We start from the raw sequence: 23,226 nt of genomic DNA on the forward strand, positions 1-23,226 counted from the left end.
GTTGAAATCAGGACATTGAAGATGCTTGAAACTTCACCTGGATGCCAGTCAATCTGAGAATTGTCCACAAGCTGATCAGGCCCTGCTCCTTGAACACTAGAGAGCTCCTGTCTACCTCGCCCAGGGCGGGTTACACAGTTTTGAGGGCATTAGCCCCCTGTGGACCCCTTCCCCTGGCAAAGCACTAAAAGTTACTCTTTTCTATTTTACCCAAAACTCTTGTCTCTCTGCCTTTTTATTTGGCACTGGTGAACAGAGGCTGAGTTTTGGCAACATAACCTACATGACTAACCACTGGGTAACTTGGTTTCTCCCGTGCATGCCCTCATTCCTGCTTTCATGCTTTAAACTTACCAATAAAGAGTGAAGTCTTAGGATTTTCCTGTGGTCCAGTGGTTAGGAATCCACTTTCCGTAGGGGATGTGGGTTCAATCCCTGGTTGGGGAGCTAAGATCCCACAGGCCATGGGGCAACTAAGCCCAATGCCACAACTAGAGAGCCTACTCGCTCTAGAATCCATGCTCCACAAGAGATTCCCAGCTACTGAGCCCATGCAACACAGAAAAGACTCAGTGTAACAAAATAAAAAATAAAAAAAAGCGGGGGGCAGAGGGGCAGAAATTGTTTAAAAAAAAAAGAGTGAAAACTTAGACACTCCATCTTGAACCCTAATAAAGGCAGAGCCCCAGGTCTACACTTTCTTCATCTTTCTCTGCTTGTGATCTTAACTGTGTGGCCCTCGGGCCTGTCATGTACCCTCTAGGACCTGTGAATAATAAAAACTTTGTTCTGCAAAGTTCCATTAAAAAAATACAATTCAACTGAGTAAATTTGAAGGTCAAACTGGCTTTCTTAGGTGACTGATGAATTGAGTAGCATCCACTGAGCTGCTAGAATGTGCTCCAAGGGGTTGTACAAAACGGAGGGTTTTTATAGGAAGAGCTGTGAGACAAGAGAGCTATTAGCAAAAGAAAAGAAAAGATTACTTTTAGGCTGGGATATGCTTTTGGAGGGAATAGAATCACGAGTCCTTATCACACAGATTGCCTGTTCTTGGGGAGTGGCACGCATGGAGCCCACGTGACAGATTGCCTCATTGGTGCTGACCTGGGAATTCCAGACTGAGTAACACTACGTTTCTGGTGAAGATCAAAACTGCAGTTAGGTTAGGTATTAAATCTAGGCTTGGTATCATAGACGTGAGCATAAATGATGCCATTTGTGGTCCGTGGTTTTTCCCTTTAACAGTTCCCTGAGGATTTTGCAGAGATGTGTCCTGCAACCACCCAAAGAACCACCAAGGTTGGTCCAGACCCAACCTCAGCCCCGGTGATGAAAGAAGGAATGTCTGTGGGGCTCTACAAGAGAGTAAATACAGGCTGTCTGAGTGCCTCAGGCAGTCCTGTCCAAGAACATCACTATCAGTAGGCTCAGACCCACATGACAGATTCCACAGGGACTTTGTTGTGATCCTAGATTTTGTGACCAAGGAGTTAGGCACCGAAAATAAGGTCGGTTTTTGTCTGGCTTCTCCAGCAGGTAAGACAGTTGGACAATAAAGCTTCGCCTAAAGTGCAACATCTATTTAGGGAAGAAAACAGGGACCCTACTGATGACATGTGTCTCTCCTTCTACCAGGACTGATTGACGGGCTGGGGTTCTGGGTTCCGTAGCTGGAGGAAAGCTGAGAAGTCCTACAGCAACTGTTAGTTAGAGGTCCGTTAGTTAGTTAGAAACCAGAAACTCTTGGTCTCTCAGGCAGGTCTCTTCCCTTCACAGTTCCCCATCAGACAGCAGGGAGTTTGCACCAGATGGTAGATGCTCTGTACAAGCTCCAACCTTCCTGACCCTCCCTCCTGCTCTCAGGACAATGCAATCTTGACAAACGTTATCTGCAAACTCTGCTATCAGCCTGCTTCCTCCTCCCCACATCACTCTGGGGCGACATCTTTACTCTTTGGTCTTAGCCAAAGAGTTTGAGGGGAGTGAGCCAAAGAGAAAAAGGAGGATGGGAGGCCAGTGTGGGAGAGGGAGAAAAAGAAACATAGGGACCATGGGAGACTTACAGAAACAAAGAGATACTAAGAGCTCAGTAGACGCACATGGATCAAACAAAACCAGAGGGGGTGTGCCAGTTGAGATGGAAAATGAATAGAGAATGATGTCATCCTACAACTCTCAAAGTTACCAAGATGAAGACCTCTGATGGTGGCATTCACTCCTAAGCTAGCCTGGAAAGTGAGAGCAGCTTTGCCCACTTGCCCTGGTTGACCAGAAGACCCACTGCAGTTGAGGGGGCTAACAATCAAGAGCCACTTGTTAGAGACCCTTGCCCAGGGCTGTGGGATGTGGATGCCAGCTAATCACGTTGATGACTTCAGGAACCCAGTGTTCCCATCAGGAAAGGAGGTGGTTGGCTTGACTCCAGCTCTCAAGTATCCAAGACACTGACCACTGAAAGATTAGGCTGGACAAAGGCAGCCAGACATTTTTATGATCTGGAACCACCAGCAGGACAGCTTTCCTTCAGAATGGAGTCTTCTGGACTTTTGAGCATCTTGGTGCTATCCCTCCTTCTAGTGAACGTCCAGGGACCTGCTCTCATTGATTGGTTCTTTCCCCGTAAGTACTGGGGTCTCAGCCTTTGCCCTGGAGAGAAAGAATATAGCTGGGAGGAAGAAAAAAGCTTTCCACCACCTTAGCCCTGGGCCTGGGTTAGGGATGAGGGAGATATTTGGGTTATTTCTTCCCTTTTTCTTTTCTATGGAAGATCTCTTCAGTGAATGCAAGAATCCAGACCTGTGGACAATTTGTATTTTCAGCCCCTTTGAAATGGAAGGTCTTTCTGAGTGGGGGTGGGGTGGTGGGGTGGGTATCACAAAATCCAGCATTTAGGGGAGGGGCTATAAGGATCTGGGACTCCTAAGGGACTTTTCCCTCATCCCATGACAAAAATAGCCCCCTCTCTTGAAATGCCACCTTTATTAACTCCTGATTCTTTCAAATGTAGTTCTAGAAAGTGTTCCCACCTCCCTAGGGGTTCCTTGACTTTTTGAAGTTCCTTTGAATTTAAGATAGTAATACTCCATGCCTGGCATGCTGCAGTCCATGGGGTTCCAGAGAGTCGGACACGACTGAGCGACTGAATAATGACAAATAGAGTAATATTGATAATTGCTACCATTTACTGAACATTCTGAAAGTAGGGATTTAAAGAGAGGGAGTCAGACTTGGTGGGTACAAATTCTGCTTAAATTCCCTATGCTTCAGTTTCCTCATCTGCAAAATAGGGGATATTAATAGAATTAGCTTCATAGAACAATTATGGCGATTATATGAGATAACCTCTTTAAAATGGTTGGAAGAGGGCCAGGCTTATGGTTAACTTAACCAATGTTAGTTAATATTACTGGGCATCCGTGACGATGATTATAGCTTTACACGCTTTGTCTTAATTCTTCCTCACCTCTCTGTAAGGCTAAAAGGATTTTATAAATGAAGAAACCAAAGTTCAGAGAGAGTAAGTGGTAAACCAAGAATGAGAATTAAAAAACCCAGTTTGTCTGACTGCCAGGGTGAACAATATTGCTGCACAATAGCGCCCCCCAGAGGAACTCCCAAACACTGTTTTCTCAACCAGCCCAAAGCAACTAGATTGGCTTAGTTAGACCAATGGCTTTTTCAATGGGAGATTTTGTCTTCCAGGGAACATTGACAATGTCTAGAGGCTTTTTTGGTTGTAGCAACCGGGGAATGCTACCGGCAATCTAGTGGGTAGAGGCCAGGGTTGCTGCTAAACGTCCTACAATGGACGTCCTACAAAAGGACAACCCTCCTCTACCCATCAAATAATTATCTGGCCCAAATGCCTCCAGTGCCTAGGTTGAGAAATCTTGCCTTAGCGGGTGGGGCTAGGGGAAAGGAGGCAGAGAGTGAGGGGTGGTCCGGAGAGAGGTTAGTGCAGGCAGCGCTGGGAAATAAATGGAAGTCCCCTAGGAAAAGGACTCCTGGGGATGAGCAAAGCGAAAGCAAACTCCCCTGACTCCCCAGAATTCCCTTGGGTCTGGAGAAGGGTGGGCACTGTGACTCATGGTTGTCAGTCCTTCCCTAGAGAGATGCCCCAGAATCCAGGGTAATTGTGAGTTCAAAGAAAGGGATGAATGTTCGAAGAACAAAAAGTGCCTGAAGCATGAGAAGTGTTGTTTCTTCAGCTGCGGAAGAAAATGCTTAAACCTCCAACAAGGTAAACAAGTATTGATTGCCTCAGTAACCAACTCCTCTACCCATATCCTCCCCTTCTGCTCCTCTGGCCTGGCCCTATCCCTTGTTCACTAAGGGCTGGTCTCTGAGCAAGACTGCTGGACTTGGGAAACTTGAAATTTAGATATATCACTGCCCCTATTTGACATTAGGGAGTATCTTCATCCTGTTGGGTCTCAGGTTCCACAAGCAAAATCTAGGTATAAGGTTGGGATTGAACCAGAAAGTCTCTTGGCTCCTGTCCACTCTTATTATTCTTGTACTATTTTTTTTCACCCTTATGATTTTCTTAGTCCCCAGGGGCCACTATTGGTTCACCATATATCAACATTGTTCCTGCAAATGATAATTGAGATGCTTGTATTTCTTAAAAATACAAAAAAATAGCTTTTTGCTACAGATTCACTGCCTGCCTATATGAATCCACTTTAGCATTAGGAAATCTTTGCTGACCACTCCAGACCAGAGGGCCTATCCTTTGCTGAGGCAGTCTTACCTCCATGCCCATCTACCTCAGCTCCAGAAAGACTATCAAGGATTCTTTTTTTTTTTTTTTAATTAAAGTGTAATGTATATGTATTACATTATGTAATGCATAATGTATATGTATTACATTGTATGTAGGGTCCCTTCACTGTTCACCTGAAACTACCATAACATTGTTAATCAACTGTACTTCAATACAAAATAAAAAGTTTAAATTTTGAAAAAAAATAGACAAAAGTTAAAGTATAGTTCCTTACAATGTTTAAGGTGTACAACAAAGTGATTCATATATATATATATATATATATATATTCTTTTCAGTTTCTTTTCCATTGTTAATCATTACAAGATGCTGAATATAGTTCTATATGTGCTACACAGTAGCTCATTGTTGTTTATCTATTTTATATATAGTAGGATGTATTTATTAGTCCCAAACTCCTAATTTATCCCTTCTCCTTCCTTTCCCTTTTGGTGACCATAAGTTTGTTTTCTTATGTCTGTTGAATTTATTAAGACCATCAGAGATTCTTTATTCACTCATTTAAGAAATGTTTGTTGAGTGTCTCTGAGACGTATAAAAGGATTTGACCTCTTATAAAGAGGTTGAGGAAGCCTTTCCTGAGAAAGTAAAACTAGAGTTGAGTTCAGAAGGATGGGTAGCAAATTTTGGGAAAAAGCGGGTGGCAGGGCTTTCCAGGCACAGGCAATGTACACGTACAACGTCTTGATGGATCCTGGCGCCCCGCCGTCAAGACTTCGTACATGAGCATGCACATGGTGAAAGGGACAAAGGTTCTTGGTAGGCAGGTTCCTGTTGGACGAGGGTCTCGCCTTGATCTTAAGATCAATGGAAATCCACTGAGGTGGGCAGGCACGTGGTGTGGCTTTTACTATGCCTACGAGGCGGGAACGGAGTGACTTAAAGAACTTCAAGATGAAAAAAAAAAGTGGTTTCTTGGACTAAGTAGCTGAGAGGGTGGGGAAGAGTCGCATGTGTCTGAAAGGCATGTAGGAAGTGAAGTCAGCTTGACAGTGGAGTAGACTGGACAGGCAGGCGGACAGTGGGGGTTGTTTGTTTGCCTGTAGGTGAGGAATTCTGAATCCAGACTTCCTGAGTTCAAATCTTAGCTCCAGTTCTCACCAGCCTATTTATCTTGGGCAAATTAACCACTTTCCCTTGTGATGCCTCAGTTTCTAGATAGCAAAAAGACTAACGTTTAAGGTTATTTGAAAGATTAAATATGCTTATGTAGGTGAAATGCTTAGGGCAATGCCTGGCATCTAACAGTCATGTGCCACATGCTAGCTCACAGTGTTCAGTCATTCATGACTGGGAGCTCCTGTTTAACAGAGGCTATACTTTTGTCTCTTTAAGCACTGAGCACGTAGTAGGTGCTCAGGGAATGACTTATTCAGTTCCAGTCAGGATACATTTTGTTTTACCCTCAGCATTGCAAAATCCTACACTCTACATGACTACCTGCTAAGAATGGGGTTCCAAGATGAAATCAGACATGGTCTCTGCTCACTACCTCATAGAAGCTCACCACTTCTATGAGACTGAAGATGAAAAAAATGACAAACACACACACACAACTCAGAAGCACAGTAGAAAAAGGCAGGATCGAGTTAGGCACCTGTGGGGGTGCGGTGTGTAGAATGGAGTTCAAGATGCCGTAGTGGAGTTGATGTGTGGGAAGGGTTTTGAAGGGAGAATAACAGTGTGATTAATGAACAATGGAAAGGTGGCAGAGGGGATATGGAGTGAAAGGTGTTTGTGGGGGGGATGTTGAAGATTGTGGAACCCTGAAGCTCAAAAGGGGACTGTGGTAGGGGAGGAGGCCAGAGCGCCAAACAGGAACCAGATGATGAAGTGTCTATAGGCCATGGAAGGTCTGCTCATGAAGTCAAGGTCTTAGCTGTGAAATGACACGATTAGCTTGGTCTCGGATCCGTCAGGTCCTTCTTTCTGGTGGGCAGCAGGAAGGACTGATTGTAGGAGCCAAGGATAGAGGCTGGAAGATCAATCTGAGGCTCTCTCAACAGCCTGAGACTTAAGGAGGGGGCAGACAGGTGAGCTTTGAGAAGGTAAAAGTCAACAGGACTGAACTGTTTAGCTGTGGGAATTGACTCTTGGGGAACTTATAGTTTAGCCCGGACCTGTGTTAGTTTGCTAGGACTGTTGTAACAAAATACCACCAACAAGATGGCTTAAACCGCAGAAATGTATTGTCTCACCATTCTGCAGGCTAGAAGTTCAGGGTCAAGTGTTGGCAAGTTGGTTGGTTCTTTGTCAGGTGGGGAGGGAGAATCTGTGTCATCCCTCTTCCTCTAGCTTCTGGTGGTTTGCTGGCAATCTCTGACGTTCCACGCCATAGAGATCTCTTACCTTCATGTTCACATGGTGTCCTCCCTGTGTGCGTGTGTTGGTGTCAGAATTTACCCTTTTTATTATTAATTTTTTTATTGGAGTATAGTTAATTTACAATGTTCTCTTTCTTTCAGGTGTACAGTCAGTAATACGTTTATCCACTATTTTTAAGATGCTTTTCCCATATAGGCCATTAGAAAATATTGAGTAGAGTTTCCTGTGCTATACAGTGGGTCTTTACTAGTTATCTATTAGAATTTGTCCTTTTTAAGGGACACCAGTCATTTTGGATTAGGGGCGCATCCCATCCCAGTATGGCCTCATCTTAACTACTGATATAGGCCCCAATTTTATTTCCAAACCGGGTCCTTCTGAGGTGCTGAGGGCTAGGTCTTCAATGTATGAACTGGAATTGTGTGTGGGGGCGTACTCAACCCATAACAGGACAGAAGCTAACTGCAGGGAAAAAAGGGGCTTGACAATCTCAAAAACTACCCCTTGCATTCCCTGCATGGACTTGCCCTTGACTCTGACCCCATATTCTCTTTCTTTGGCGTGGTTTGGAGGGCAGAGTAAGTGGCTTATAATTTGGCATTTTTGAGGCACTCCTGTATCCATTCAGAATGAAATTCTCACCAGGCACTGCACTAGAAACTGCACATTTAGATACAATCAAGGAGCTCACAACTTAGCGGGCCTTGAGGGTGATCTTATTTGCACCTCAGGACATCCCCAGGTGACGAGCAGGGTGGGATTTTGCATCCTCATTTTACTGAAGTCAAGGACAAGATTGGTAATGTGGGAGGTCAATGTGCATGCCCCGAATTAAGCACACAGGCCTGAAAACAGGCTCCTCACTCTCAGGGGAGACAGTCCAGTGACCTGAAGAGAAGGTGGGGACCTGACCCTATGTTCCCTGGGGATGCAGATAGCCAAACAGCTCTGCTCTTCTCTACAAATGGGCAAATATATCAGTGGAACTGGGCTCCCGAGGTGTAAAAAGGTAAAAGGTAAAAGGAGCCTGTTTGGTTTCGTCTGTGCTAGTTACTAGGGGGACAATAACAGCTGCTGTTTTTTGTTTTTTTTTTTTGGTGTGGGCACTTTAAAATCTCAACTCTGGCATCTCCCTGCAGACATATGCAGTATGCCCAAAGAAGCTGGCCCCTGCATGGCTCTTTTCCATCGTTGGTGGTATGATAAGACAAATAATACTTGCTCCAGCTTCATCTATGGTGGTTGTAGAGGAAACAATAACAACTTCCAATCCCAAGCCGTGTGCCAGAGTGCCTGTTCCACAAAGGGTGAGTCCCAGGGGCCCCAGTTTCTCATCCTTGCCAGGGTCACTTTGAGGGGGGGAGTCGGGGTGTTGCTTGGCCCATTCCAGGATAGTTGCATCCTTGACAGACCAGGTGAAGACCAGGAACTGACCAGCTCTGATCAGCAGGTAAGAATGAGCCTTGCAGAGGGTGGGACCATGGCTTGTTGGGAAACTGAGGTTGGGAGGGGATGTAGTTGTGGATCAGAGCTGGCAAGTATTAGGAATAGGAGAGGATACAGACATGGTGAGGTCTCAGAGACCAACTTCAAAGAGATCACAGGACATCCAGCCTAGTGCTGGACAGGTGGACCAATCACCCCTTCTAGGCCATCAATTTCCCTTCACGACTCTTTGCCAGCAACCCACTCCCAGCCACATCCCATTCAGAGTTGTCCAGGGAAACCTACTTCCTTTTAGTCTCTTGTGAAAAGATGTACAAACATAACTTCAAGATTAGTTTGGAAAATAAGCTGAGTCCTAGAAGTTCAGCTGGTCCTATCCTCTGTTCTCAACAGGCTCTAATTCCTGAATGTGAAATGATACACTGCAACCGCCACTGGGATTCAGTTTACGACCAAGCGCTGTCCATGTGCCTGCAGATGATCCAGGCTGGCTTCCACTGTTCTACTTCCAGTGTTCCAAGGCCTTAGAGCCTCCCTAAACTGAATCCTGGTGCCTGTCTCCCCTTTATCCATCTCAGCCTCTTTTTAGACATAATCTTTCTCTTTTGATCCCATCTCTATGCTTCTTACTTTTATGTCCAACTTCTAGAACTGCTTGTTCTGTGAAGCTCTCATTTTTCGCAATAAAGCACTTTATTTAGTCCTGTGCCTCTGAGCCTGAATAATTTATGTCTATTGGCATATTACAGTTTCTGGTGACATCATTAAAGGAAATGAAGATACTCAGAACCTTGAGAGTTGAGGATTCCAGGGACTTTGCTATACGACTTCTCTGTTTTTTTCAAAGCATCATATGACCCTTTTAAGGCAAGGGCTCTTGGGTGCTGCTCCTTTCTAGGAGAAGGGCATGGGTGAAAGTAAGTTTATTTGGGATCTTTCAAGAAATACAAATTGAGGAGTGGGATAGTGATACAAGGAAGAGAGGAGCTGATTATGTGTTGGTTACCGTGGTGGGAAAATGCAGCTTAATCCCATTAGGGACCTTCCAAAGAACCTTGTAAAACCTGCCTCTGAATTTTCTTCATTCATGAGGAAGCTGAGGTGTTTAGTCATTGACTTTCATCCTCTACTGGACGCATGTTGGTGGTTAAATCCCTCACTCTTCCAGACTCTTCTGCATGCAAGCTGACCAAGTTCCTAGGAAGTTAGAAAGAACTCAGAGCAGAGAAGCAGAGCTCTGATACTTGAAGTGGGAAGCTATTGGTGTGCATCGGATATTATTCAGCCATTGGAACTTCCACGGTCGCCCAGTAGTTGGGACTCTGCCCTTTCACTGCAGGGGGTGTACATTCAATTGCTTGTCAGGGAACAGAGATCCCGTGTGCTGTGTGATGTGGCCAAACACAAAACCAAATTTAGCCATAAAAAGGAATGAAGCACTAATGCAGGCTACACTGTGGATGAACCTCAAAAACATTCCACTAAGAAGTCACACAGGGGCGGTGACCAAGAGGAGCTACCCCACGTCCGAGATCGGGGTGGCGGCCGAGAGGAGCTACCCCATGTCTGAGGTAAGGAGCAGTGGCTGCGCTTTGCTAGAGCAGTGGTGAAGAGATACCCAACGTCCAAGGTAAGAGAAACCCAAGTAAGACCGTAGGTGCTGAGAGAGGGCATCAGAGGGCAGACATACTGAAACCACAATCACAGACACTAGCCAATCTGATCACACGGACCACAGCCTTGTCTAACTCAATGAAACTAAGCCATGCCGTGTGGGGCCACCCAAGATGGACGGGTCATGGTGGAGAGGTCTGACAAAATGTGGTTCACTGGAGAAGGGAATGGCAAACCACTTCAGTATTCTTGCCTTGAGAACCCCATGAACAGTATGAAAAGGCAAAAAGATAGGACACTGAAAGATGAACTCCCCAGGTCTGTAGGTGCCCAATATGCTACTAGAGATGAGTGGAGAAATAACTCCAGAAAGAATGAAGGGATGGAGGCAAAACAAAAACAACACCTAGTTGTGGATGGGACTGGTGATAGAAGAGAGGTTCGGTGCTGTAAAGAGCAATATTGCATAGGAACCTGGAATGTTAGGTCCATGAATCAAGGCAAATTGGAAGTGGTCAAACAGGAGATGACAAGAGTGAACGCTGACATTCTAGGAATCAGCGAACTAAGATGGACAGGAATGGGTGAATTTAACTCAGATGACCATTATATCTACTACTGCGGGCAGAAATCCCTTAGAAGAAATGGAGTAGCCATCACAGTCAACAAAAGAGTCCAAAATGCAGTACTTGGATGCAATCTCAAAAACGACAGAATGATCTCTGTTCATTTCCAAGGCAAACCATTCAATATCATGGTAATCCAAGTCTATGCCCTGACCAGTAACACTGAAGAAGCTGAAGTTGAACTGTTCTATGAAGACCTACAAGACCTTCTAGAACTAACACCCAAAAAAGATTTCCTTTTCATTATAGGAGACTGGAATGCAAAAGTAGGAAGTCAAGAAACACCTGGAGTAACAGGCAAATTTGGCCTTGGAATGCGGAATGAAGCAGGGCAAAGGCTAATAGAGTTCTGCCAAGAGAACTCACTGGTCATAGCAAACACCCTCTTCCAACAACACAAGAGAAGATTCTACACATGGACATCACCAGATGATTGACACTGAAATTAGATTGATTATATTCTTTGCAGCCAAAGATGGAGAAGCTCTATACAGTCAGCACAAATAAGACAGGGAGCTGACTGTGGCTCAGATCATGAATTCCTTGTTGCCAAATTCAGACTGAAATTGAAGAAAGTGGGGAAAACCACTAGACATTCAGGTGTGACCTAAATCAGATCCCTTATGACTATACAGTGAAAGTGAGAAATAGATTTAAGGGCCTAGATCTGATAGACAGAGTGCCTGATGAACTATGGATGGAGGTTCGTGACACTGTACAGGAGACAGGGATCAAGACCATCCCCAAGAAAAAGAAATGCATAAAAGCAAAATGGCTGTCTGAGGAGGCCTTACAAATAGCTGTGAAAAGAAGGGAAGTGAAAAGCAAAGGAGAAAAGGAAAGATCCACCATTTGAATGCAGAGTTCCAAAGAATAGCAAGGAGAGATAAGAAAGCCTTCCTCAGTGATCAATGCAAAGAAATAGAGGAAAACAATAGAATGGGAAAGACTGGAGATCTCTTTAAGAAAATTAGAGATACCAACGGAACATTCATGCAAAGATGGGCTCACTAAAGGACAGAAATGGTATGGACCTAACAGAAGCAGAAGATATTAGAAGACGTGGCAAGAATACACAGAAGAATGGTACAAAAAAAGTCTTCATGACCGAGATAATCATGATGGTGTGATCACTCACCTAGAGCCAGACATCCTGGAGTGTGAAGTCAAGTGGGCCTCCACAAACAAAGCTAGTGGAGGTGATGGAATTCCAGTTGAGCTATTTCAAATCCTGAAAGATGATGCTGTGAAAGTGCTGCACTCAATATGCCAGCAAATTTGGAAAACTCAGCAGTGGCCACAGGACTGGACAAGGTCAGTTTTCATTCCAATCCCAAAGAAAGGCAATGCCAAAGCATGCTCAAACTACTGCACAATTGCACTCATCTCACATGCTAGTAAAGTAATGCTTAAAATTCTCCAAGCCAGGCTTCAGCAATACATGAACCATGAACTTCCAGATGTTCAAGCTGGTTTTAGAAAAGGCAGAGGAACCAGAAATCAAATAGCCAACATCCACTGGGTCATCAAAAAAGCAAGAGAGGTCCAGAAAAACATCTATTTCTGCTTTATTGACTATGCCAAAGCCTTTGACTGTGTGGATCACAATAAACTGTGGAAAATTCTAAGAGAGATGGGAATACCAGACCACCTGATCTGCCTCTTAAGAAACTTGTATGCAGGTCAGGAGGCAACAGTTAGAACTGGTCATGGAACAACAAACTGGTTCCAAATAGGAAAAGGAGTACGTCAAAGCTGTGTATTGTCACCCTGTTTATTTAATTTATATGCAGAGTACATCATGAGAAACGCTGGGCTGGAGGAAGCACAAGATGGAATCAAGATTGCTGGGATAAATATCAATAACCTCACATATGCGGACAACACCACCCTTATTGCAGAAAGTGAAGAAGAACTAAAGAGCCTCTTGATGAAAGTGAAAGAGGGGAGTGAAAAAGTTGGCTTAAAGCTTAACATTCAGAAAACGAAGATCATGGCATCTGGTCCCATCACTTCATGGCAAATAGATGGGGAAACAGTGTCAGACTTTATTTTTCTGGGCTTCAAAATCACTGCAGATGGTGATTGTAGCCATGAAATTAAAAGACACTTACTCCTTGGAAGGAAAGTTATGACCAACCTAGACAGCATATTAAAAAGCAGAGACATTACTTTGCTAACAAAGGTCCATCTAGTCAAGGCTATGGTTTTTCCAGTGGTCGTGCATGGATGTGAGAGTTGGACTATAAAGAAAGCTGAGTGCAGAAGAATTGATGCTTTTGAACTGTGGTGTTGGAGAAGACTCTTGAGAGTCCCTTGGACTGCAAGGAGGTCCAACTAGTCCATCCTAAAGGAGATCAGTCCTGGGTGTTCATTGGAAGGACTGATATTGAAGCTGAAACTCCAATACTTTGGCCACCTGATGCTGAGAGCTGACTCATTGGAAAAGACCCTGATGCTGGGAAAGATTGAGGGCAGGAGGAGAAGGGGATGACAGAGGATGAGATGGCTGGATGGCATCATCGACTCAATGGACATGGGTTTGGGTGGCCTCCAGGAGTTGGTGCTGGACAGGGAGGCCTGGTGTGCTGCGGTTCATGGGGTCGCAAAGAGTTGGACACGACTGAGCGACTGAACTGAAATGAAGAAGTCACGTACAAAAGGCCATATACTATGAGATTCTATTTACATGAACTATCCAGAACAGGTAAATCCATAAAGATAAAAAGAGAATAGTGGTTGCTAGGGGCTGGAATAGGCTGGAAAGGGTGTAGAGTGACTGCTAATGGTATGAAGTTTTCTTTGGGAGTGATGAAAATGTTTTGGAATTAATAAAGGTGAAAGTTGTGTGATATTACGAAGGTACTGAAAAGCTACTGCACTGTTACTTTAAAATTCTTAATTTTATGTAATGTGAATTCCACCCCAGTTTAAGACATGGATTAGGAAGAAAAATAACAAACTAGCACTGTCTCCTACAGCGGCAGGTAAAATCAGAGACAAGCCAAGAATATGACCTATGGATGCTGCTAAATTGGAAAGTTCAACAGAACATTCTTCAGGCCCCACTGCTGCAGCTAGCTATGAGGTCATAACTGACATTTATTCCTCCCTCCACCACTACCTCCATCACTGATTCCAAATTACACTCAGAGGTGATAGAAGCTCTCCGTTAGCTATAACCTCCTCTCCAGCTTTCAAAGCACCACAACTTTAACAGGCACTCTCTGAAGATTTGGTTCATTTTCAAATCAGCCTGTTTCTTCCCCCACATGCTACCCATGACAATACCTTTACTCTGTGACAATGATTAAAGAACAGTGATGCCTATCCAATTAGGTGGTGCTGTGGTAAAGAATCCACCCATCAATGCAGGAGATGCAGGGATCTTTGATCTCTGAGTCAGGAAAATCCCCTGGAGAAGGAAATGGCAACCCACTCCAGGATTCTTGCCTGGAAAATCCCATGGACAGAGGAGCCTGGCGGGTTACAGTCCACAGGGTCACAAAGAATTGGACGCAACTGAACGCCTGAGCACACACACACAACGAAAAGTGGTGGCCCCCAAAGAAGGAAGAGAAAGACAGAAGAGAGATGAATGGCAGGGAGAAAGAGACCCAGAGGGAAATGCAAAGAAAAAGAGAGAAATAATAGGCAGCATAAAAGAAAGATGTTGAGAGAAGGAAAAACAAACAAACAAAAGCAGTGTGAGAAAAATAAGCAGACCATAACAGATACGTCAGGAGAAGAGTAAGATTAGAAAGGGACAAGAGAACTGGGATCCTCGTGATCTCCAAACTCCCCCTGGAAAACAGAGGATCCTGAAATCAAATATGCCCTTCTGCCTAGGGGGTCTAGAAGCCCCTGACAAGCTTTGTCCTTCTCCCTGGCTGACCAGAAAGCCAGAGAGCCTCAATGAGATGAAAACAGGGAGCTGCCCATCAAAGAGCTCTTTCCTGCAAGGGTTGACGTTGTGGGAGTCAGCTAGTCCCACTGATGGCCTCCGGGGCTTGTCGTTCCCCAGAAGAGGGAGTGTGGCTGGCTTGGCTCCAGTGATGTGTGGTTTCCTGGAGTGTCAAGCTAGGCCGGGGCAGCCAAAGTTCAGTAGCAGAAGCTGCAGAGCAGGAGTTCCTGGTTTTGATGCTGCCAGCCAGGCGAGTCCCTCCTGAAATGGGGTTCCTCGGAGTTTTGCCAATCCTGATACTATTCATTCTCTTGGGGGGTGTCCAGGAACCTGGGCTGGTGGAGGCATTCTTTCTAAGTAAGTATCAAAGTAAGTATCAAAGCAAGAATTGAAGACTCAGTCTTCCTAGTGGAGAAATGGAACTTGGCTGGGGGGAAGGAACAAAAATTTTTGCTGATGAGAAATGTGTTCCCACACCTCTGTCTGGAATCCTAGGGGAGAAAGAAGAACCATATCTGGAGACCTCCTTTTAGCTCCTTTCCTCCTGCTTAAGATGTCCTTGGTGAATGCAGGAACCAGAGCCTGTGGCAACTGACTTCCCACCATAATTATGAGAGGGCTTCTTCCTGGAAGGGTTTGGATGAAACAGACTAAGGGAATTTGGGAAAATTCCCCATAAGAAAGGCCACTCCCTGCCTCCAGCACCACCTTCATCAACTTCTAGGTCTTCTCACTGTAGCCCCCCAAAGTTTCCCCACCCCCACCTCCGCACCTACAGGAGATCTTTGCCTTTGGGGTAAAGAAGGGCCTTTGAAAGTCCCCTGGAATGCTGACATAATGAAGACCCCTGCCACTAGCAGCAGAGAGAAACTGAGCCCTCAGACAGCAGCGGAGCCACACATGGCGGGGCCTAATGTTGTTCCACTCCCTGGTAGCCGTGTGAGCGTGGCAAGCTTACAGCACCTCCTCTTTTACACAATGTGAGTGGTGACAAAGCTTACCCAGAAGAGCTGTAAGGCGGACTGAAGAGGAAAGAACAGGCACACAGTAAACACTTAATCAATACTGGTTATAATGATGAGCAGGAGGAGGATGGGGATGGTGGGTGGGGATGCTGATGATGTCCCGGGCAGCTTGACAATGGCTTTACAAGGTTTGTCACATGAATCCTCAAAACAGCCCTCTTGGCAAATGAAGCAAATCAAGGTTCAGGGACAGTTCCTGCCAAACGGAGGGATGCACAGAATTCAAAAGCCCTGATTCCAGAAAGGGAGTTTGCAACCACTGAGAGCTGCAACCCCACTGCCCCCAGCCAGGGAACATCCAAATACGGAAAGGCCAAGTGACCAGAATAGTCCTGGGACAAGCATCTCTGTCCCTGGAACCTTATGGATGATGGGTTTGGAGATCAGATGTTGTGCGGTTATGTGGTTGGGAATGGGGGTATCGTTGGGGAAATTCTGAGCTCCCTGAAGGTGAGAGGTGAAGTGAAAACAGCTTCCCTCCTTTGGTGATGGTGTCCTGGTCCTGGGAAGGGAGGGCTCCAGCCCCTTCAAGGTTCCAGACGAGTATATCCTTTTGTTCCTCAGGGCAGTGTCCCCGAAACAGGGTAAGATGTGAAATACAAGAGAGAGACATATGTACGAACAGCAGAGATTGCCCAAAGAAGATGAAATGTTGCCCGTTTAGCTGTGGAAAGAAATGTTTAGATATCAACAAAGGTAACTCACCAATGCCCTGTGTTACCTGACACCCTCCCCGCTACCCCTACTTTCTGCCACTTGCTCTAGTATTGTCGTTCTCCTCCCCGGGTTTGCTGATGACTGGTCTCTGACCAAGAGACTGGGTGTATCTTCTGCTACTGCTAAGTCGCTTCCGTCGCGTCCGACTCTGTGCGACCCCATAGACAGCAGCCCACCAGGCTCCCCTTCCCTTGGAGTCTCCAGGCAAGAATACTGGAGTGGGTTGCCATTGCCTTCTCCAATGCATGAAAGTGAAGTCGCTCAGTCGTGTCTGACTCTTAGCGACCCCATGGACTGCAGCCTACCAGGCTCCTCCACCATGGGATTTTCTGGGCAAGAGTACTGGAGTGGGGTGCCATTGCCTTCTCCAGGGTGCATCTTCAACTTGGCACAAACCCTGTCAATGCTGGGCTTGCGGGGGGGTGTTGACAGAAGTGGGTTTTATCTCATTTCTGCCTCTATTTAGGTGTGTGATGTGAGTAATGTAATTTTTCCTCTAAGGGTCTTAGTTTTCCTGTTTCTAAGAAAGGTGTGAGTATTTTGTGATCGTCTGAGATGCTAAGTGGCTATTGAAGTCTCATCAAATGCCAGCATGGTGGCAGGTGACATGAGAGCTGTAAAAAATAGGTATATGATCTGTATTTCCTAACTTCTTTTCTGGTCTCTCTGTCTGTAGAAATTCTGGATGCCTCTCCTAGACATCTTTGATCTCCTACACTCTTTTCTCTCTGCCCATGTCGTTGAGCTCTAAAGAAGACCTTGTTCATCAAGGGTTATTCATTCATTAAACAAACATTTACTAGTGGCCCTGACGCCCATGATGGGCTCCACTTGTTCAGTGTAGCCGGGGGGACACTGGAATCCGTGATTTAAGATCTGAAAGATGGATAGAAGGTAGGAAAAATGGAAGGCAGACGTTTCTGGCACAGGAAACAGCATGTGCAAAGGCCCTGTGTGAGAAGACACCATCCTCAAGCTAGGAAGCCCAGAGAGCAGAGAAGAGCATGAGTATGGTAAGAGATGAGAACGATAAAGCTAGAGTAGGTAGAGAAAGCTCTGACAAGGCAGGGCCTTGCCAGTCGGAATAAAGGATCTGGCTTCAAAGTTAAAAGCAACAAACTATCTACATTCAAATCCCTTACCGTCTATATGTGACCTTAGGGAAGTGACTTAGCCGCTCTGAGTCTCAGTTTGTTCATCTGAAAAATGAAGATGATAAGAGGACCTACCTCATAAGACTATGTGTTAATATATGCCAAGTACTGAGAACAGTGCCTGACCGTTTAATAACTGTGTGTTCATCGTGCTTCAGACTCTGAGGTTCTAAAGAACTCTGTTTGTACCTCCTAGGACTGTGCACAAAACAGTTGCTCAGTAAATGCTTCCGTTCAGGATTTTTTACTGTAAACATTCCTGAAGCATCCGTGCAGATAAGTTCTGTGCCGTGCGCTAAAATTTTCATGCCTTTGCATTCTGTTGCCCTCCCACCCCATGCCTTTGCACGTGCTTGGAATGTTCCTTAGTGAGGCAGACATCCAAACAGTTCTGCCCCTCAATCTCCCTGCAGATGTGTGCACTTTGCCAAAGGTTCCTGGCCCCTGCAACGCCTTCTTTGTGCGCTGGTGGTATGATCAGCAAAAAGAAACCTGCTCCTCATTTATCTATGGAGGTTGCCAAGGGAACAATAACAACTTCCAATCTGAAAGTGTCTGCCATGCTATCTGCCCCCGGAGAAGTAAGTCCCAGTCTCCATGCTAACCTGGGCCACCCTGGGAGGCCTGGTGTTGACTGGTCCCTTCCAGAAGCCTGGCAGTCTTGGGGCTTATGATCCAGAGGTAAGAATGCAGCTCACAGAAGGGTAAGTAGAGGATGTTTTGGGAAAGAGAGGGTGGGAAAGGAAGCAGTGGTCAAAGGGATGTGGGTGAATATGAAATGAATGGTGGGTACAGACAGAGTAAGCAGAGGTGGTGAAGTAGCTGAGATCAAGTCAGAAGAAGGCCCAGTGAACTGACCCAGAGCTGGGCACCATGCACCAGCCAGTCGCTCCAGGCCTTAACTTCTATCAAATCTCATCACTGATTCTTTTTATTTTCTTAAGATGATTATAGCCAGGACAACCACATGCTTTATTGACCAAACCAAGATACTTTTAAGAGTGAAAGGAGATGCCATTAATTATTACACTGGGAACAACAGGAATACACTGGGACTATTGGAAAAATCAGAACACATGATCACTCTATGAGCCCCTGAAGACACTCCACTTCTGTTTTCTCTCCCTGTGAAATAATATAAAAATGATACCATCTCCTTTCTTCCATTAATTGCAAGCTATGGTCCTGAAGGTGAGAAGGGCCCCAGCATCTCACCAGGACATCATTTTTCATCCTGCTGTCTTGCAGAGTCAGTCAGCTGGCTGGGATAAAGAAAGCTGGAACAACCTCCAGGATTTGGCTCTTATTCCAGGGATCTCTCCAGGTGTGCCTGACAGACGTTCCATGTTGGCTTCCACTAGTCAAATCTCAGCTGCGAAGACCTTGGTGGTTCCCTTGAGGAGCCCCAGGATTTGCTGACATCCTTTCCTCCAGCTCAGCTACTGTTCAAACATAATGCCCTTTGCTCTTTGATCCCTTCTCAGTGTGTGACCCTATTTCTTCAACTTTCAGGGCCGCCATTTATCCTTTGGAAATCTCCAGTCCCCCCCAATAAAGCGCTCTGTGAGGTCTGAGTTCTCTGCGGCTGAATAATTCACATCTGTTCCCTCTGCAGAGAACATGTCATTGGATCTCCCAGTGACACCAACGGAGGGACAGAGAGTATGAAAATCCTCTAGAGGGCTGGTGGTATTTTTGTCCTGGTGCAATTGCCATAAATCTGCTTAAGAATGGAAACAGAGCAGGTCCACGTTTTGTCTGGACTAAAGCTCAGAAGTTCCTTTAAAAAGGAATGCACATTAAATTTAAAAGTGAATATTATTTCAAGTGAGAAAGGAAATTGCACCAATTGCAAAGTGTGAAAAGCTAGCTAGTACTACTAATTGCACAAAATCCATTTAGATGAATTATCGATTTTTTAAAATGTAGGACGTTATTTCTGTAAAAGTCAATGTCTATGGAAAGATAATTCAGTCTTTGATTTACTGTGGCTGATCAAAAGATGACTGTCTTTCTATTTTGATTATGGCGGGGGTGCATAAATAACACAGCCATATGTGATAGTGGTAGTTCTCCTGCAGGTTTGTGCCCTAAAGATACAGGAATTTTAATAAATTCTCCTTGTATAATTCCATCAAAAAAGAAGAAAATGCACGGTGCATTTAAAATTGTACATAATGAATTATCAAGTATATTTTTGCTAGTAAAGAGCATCTGTTCTTAGGATGGGATGTGGAAGGGAGTTTCAAGAGAGAAGGAACATATGTATACTTGTGGCTAATTCATGTTGATGTATGGCAGAAACTGAAGAGGAGAAGTTAAAATTTAACGTAACCACTTTCTCCCTCGGGCTCTGTAACTCAGGATGCCCCTTGCAAATTGTACATCATGTCGCTCACATAGTTTCAGAAAGTGGGGAATTGCAATACTAGAAACTGGAGTTCATCTCACTCACCCTTATCCTGCTCTTTGCAATTGCCCAACTCCTGCAAACCTGCTTAATCATGCCTGTCCAGGTCAGGCATCCCCCTACCCATCTTGACTGCTGTTCCCACACACGCGAAACCCCTTAGTTTAAATCAGCCTATTAACAGCTAGTGTTGCCCTCTACAGTCTGTCTATAAAAACTCTGCAATCCCTTTGTTTGGAGCTCAGACCTTGGAGTGTTAACTTTTCTGGGCCCACCAGTGTAATAGACCTGAGTTCTCCAACTCTCTGAGTATGGTGCTTGGTTTCTGGAATACTGGTTTTGGCAACAAACTAATGCAATATTGTGAAGTAATTATCCTCCAATTAAAAAAAAAACAACTTGCTCTGAACAGGCTTCTTTAAGAACTAATTTTTTTCTCTTTATAGATTTATTTTTCTGATATTTGGAAGAGTTGTTTGCAGAATGATTTTTCTTGCTCCATACATTTTAAACCTTGTTTTTCCTCCACTATCCCATCCTTCTAGGTACATTTTGTACATTTTATTACAATGCAACCTCTAGCCCCATTCCTTAGTGTCATGTGGGTGGTAGAAATGTTGCTTAGCACCATTCTTGCACCAAGACAGATGGCAGCAACTTATGATACATAGAAATGTCGTGGGAGTGTGTAATTTCCTCTGTTCTGTCTCATCACAACAAAAATTTGAAGCGACGGACGTTAAAGCTCTCGGACCGACCATGTCATAGCACCATGTTACAGCTCAGTTTTATTTAGAAAATAAAAGGAAAATACATCCTCGAGGTGTGAAGGCAGGCTGACCCAAAAGACGCGAAGAGAAGAGAGCGAGACAGCTGGGGAGAGAGAGCGAGCGAGCGAGTGAGTGAGAGAGAGACCCCTGACACTTTGGCTCCTCTTTGTCGGTGTTTTCTTCTCCTCCCCCTGGGCATGCCCTGTGTAAACTGGGCTGGCAGGAGTGCTGTTTGTTCTACCTGAGGTCCTCACTCCGGTCCTCGGTCATTCCTTTGTTCTATCTTCATGGACTTTTCCCTTCCTTGTCTTTTAGCCACCGCCACTTTGGACTCCTTTTTTCCTATTCTAACTACCTAACAGAAAAAAACTGATACACAATAAACAGATGTGTCATACATACACGAACGACTACTTAAATAGAGGGCCTTCCCAGGTGGCGCTAGTGGTAAAGAACCAGCCTGCCGATGCAAGAGACATAAGAGATGGGGATTTGATCCCTGGGTCGGGAAGCTCCCCTGGAGGAGGGCATGGCAACCCACTCCAGGATTCATGTCTGGAAAATCCCATGGACAGAGGAGCCTGGAGGGCTACAGCCCAGAGTGTCTCAAAGAGTCAGACATGACTGAAGCGACTTAGCATGCACACATCTAAATATATCCCACGAATTGCAAACTCAGTCACTTCCCCAACTCAGCTTCCTTTTAGCTGGATGCCATAAATGCTGGCAGCAATTTAAATATCACTGGACACAGGAGAGGGGAAGATGGAGTGGAAAGAGCAAGTAGGCTGGTTGGTTAAAAGATCTTGCTTTCAGAGATGATACAGAGCGTACTACCTGGGCCACTCTCAGAGTCTTACAAGGGGTCTGTTCAAGTGAGGGGTCCTAAGGCTTGAGGCTTAATAGAGGGTAGCTCCATCTTGGAAAGGGCTCATGCATCTGCCACGGAGAGGGAGGGGACCAACTACACTGAGATGATCATGCTAAAGAGGCCCCTATAGGTGCTCTGGTCCACAGCCCCAGAGAAGCTCTGCCTAAGGAGCAGCATCAGTCTCTAGCCACATGAGTGAGCCCCCAACCCATCAGAGCCTCCAGCAAACATCAACTCCAAGAAGACACCAAAAGAGGACCACCCAGCTGATTCCTTCCCATTTCCTCACCCACAAAAAATAAAATGTTTGTTTTAAACTACGAAGTTTGGGGAATTTAAAAAAATACTTTATTTGGCTGCACTGGGTCTTGGTTGCATCATGCGGGATCTTGGTTGTGGCCCCCGGACTCTCTAGTTGTGACTGGCACAGTCTGGAGTCCATGGGCTTCAGCCATTGTAGTGCGTGGGCTTAGCTGCTTCGTGGCTTGTGGGGTCTTAGTTTCCTGACCAGGGATGGAATCTGTGTCCCCTGCATTGCAAGGCAGACTCTTAACTATTGGACCACCAGGGAAGTCCCTGGGGAAATTTTATTTGCAGCAAGTAGTAGATAATTGGAACAGATGAGATAAGGAAGTGAATAGAATGGAAGCAGGAAGCGGGGAGAGGAGAGGAAGAGGAAAGACATGGAGAAGCCTGGGTGAAGGAAAAAAGGGGTCCTCAAAAGACAGGGCAAGATAAGAGGGCATAAGTCTTGAGAAGGGAACCCCACAGCACATATCTTGGATGTCACTTTTGAATAAACGCCTTGTTTGCTTTGACTTGCACCAAGAGCTTCTAAAGAGAGTCTTACTTACTGGTCAAGTAAGACCTATCATCTTCTCAACTCTCAGTTTCTCCCTCTTTAAAAAGGGCTGCTTAAATTTATGACTATTTCTGAAACTGATGTGAGCAAACACCTACATTAGGGTCACTTAGGGTCACTTATGGGGCTTCCCTGGTAGTTCAGTGTTAAAGAATTTGTTTGCCAATGCAGGAGCCACAGGGCATGCAGGTTTGATCGCTGGGTCTGGAAGATCTGGAGGAGGGCATGGCAACACACTCCAGTATTCTTGCCCGGAGACTCCTCATGGACAGAAGAGCCTGGCTGGTCACTTAGGGTAGGGAGGACTTGTCTAAAGTGTGGGTCCTCCGAAAATTGTCCTCTAAGAAATTGTCATCTTAAGAAGGAGAGTCCAGGAATCTTCAAGATCTAAGTGATTTTATCAGAACCTGTGGATGGAATGATACTTAAGGGGCAATCCATCAGTGAGGAAAAAAAAAAAAAATAGAGGTTAACACATTTATTGGTGCCTGCTCCTGGTACAGAAGGACATTAGGAGAAAATACTAGAATCTTTGAAAGTTGGGGAGGATCAGGCAAGGTTGGGCTGCAGACCTCCAAAACACTGCTAATTTGGCAGTTTGGCAGAGTGCCCACCTGGCCAAGTGGTTTTTGTGTGTGGTGTCTCTCACATTTACATTGCTCTTGTCTTTATACCTCTGTTCTGGGAAGCCTGTTCCAGTCCTGTGCATCTTT

General features: G+C 45.2%; 2 protein-coding genes across 2 annotated transcripts; both read left to right on the forward strand.

The window, feature by feature from the left end:
* Nucleotides 1–2,279: 2,279 nt before the first annotated feature.
* On the forward strand, nt 2,280–9,225 carry LOC120869531 (WAP four-disulfide core domain protein 6-like). Its single transcript, XM_040248913.1, has 4 exons — nt 2,280–2,626; nt 4,116–4,243; nt 8,243–8,421; nt 8,954–9,225. The coding sequence occupies exons 1-4, from the start codon at nt 2,532–2,534 to the stop codon at nt 9,086–9,088; spliced, it is 537 nt and encodes a 178-aa protein (XP_040104847.1). The 5' UTR covers nt 2,280–2,531; the 3' UTR covers nt 9,089–9,225.
* Nucleotides 9,226–14,937: 5,712 nt separating this feature from the next.
* LOC120869530 (WAP four-disulfide core domain protein 6A-like) lies at nt 14,938–19,145 on the forward strand. The gene is made up of 4 exons (XM_040248912.1): nt 14,938–15,061; nt 16,294–16,425; nt 18,014–18,181; nt 18,849–19,145. Exons 1-4 carry the CDS (start codon nt 14,941–14,943, stop codon nt 18,869–18,871), a joined length of 444 nt encoding a protein of 147 aa, XP_040104846.1. The 5' UTR covers nt 14,938–14,940; the 3' UTR covers nt 18,872–19,145.
* Nucleotides 19,146–23,226: the final 4,081 nt, after the last annotated feature.

This window comes from Oryx dammah, unplaced genomic scaffold (genome assembly GCF_014754425.2).
Source record: "Oryx dammah isolate SB20612 unplaced genomic scaffold, SCBI_Odam_1.1 HiC_scaffold_10, whole genome shotgun sequence".
Classification (NCBI taxonomy): Eukaryota; Metazoa; Chordata; class Mammalia; order Artiodactyla; family Bovidae; genus Oryx; species Oryx dammah.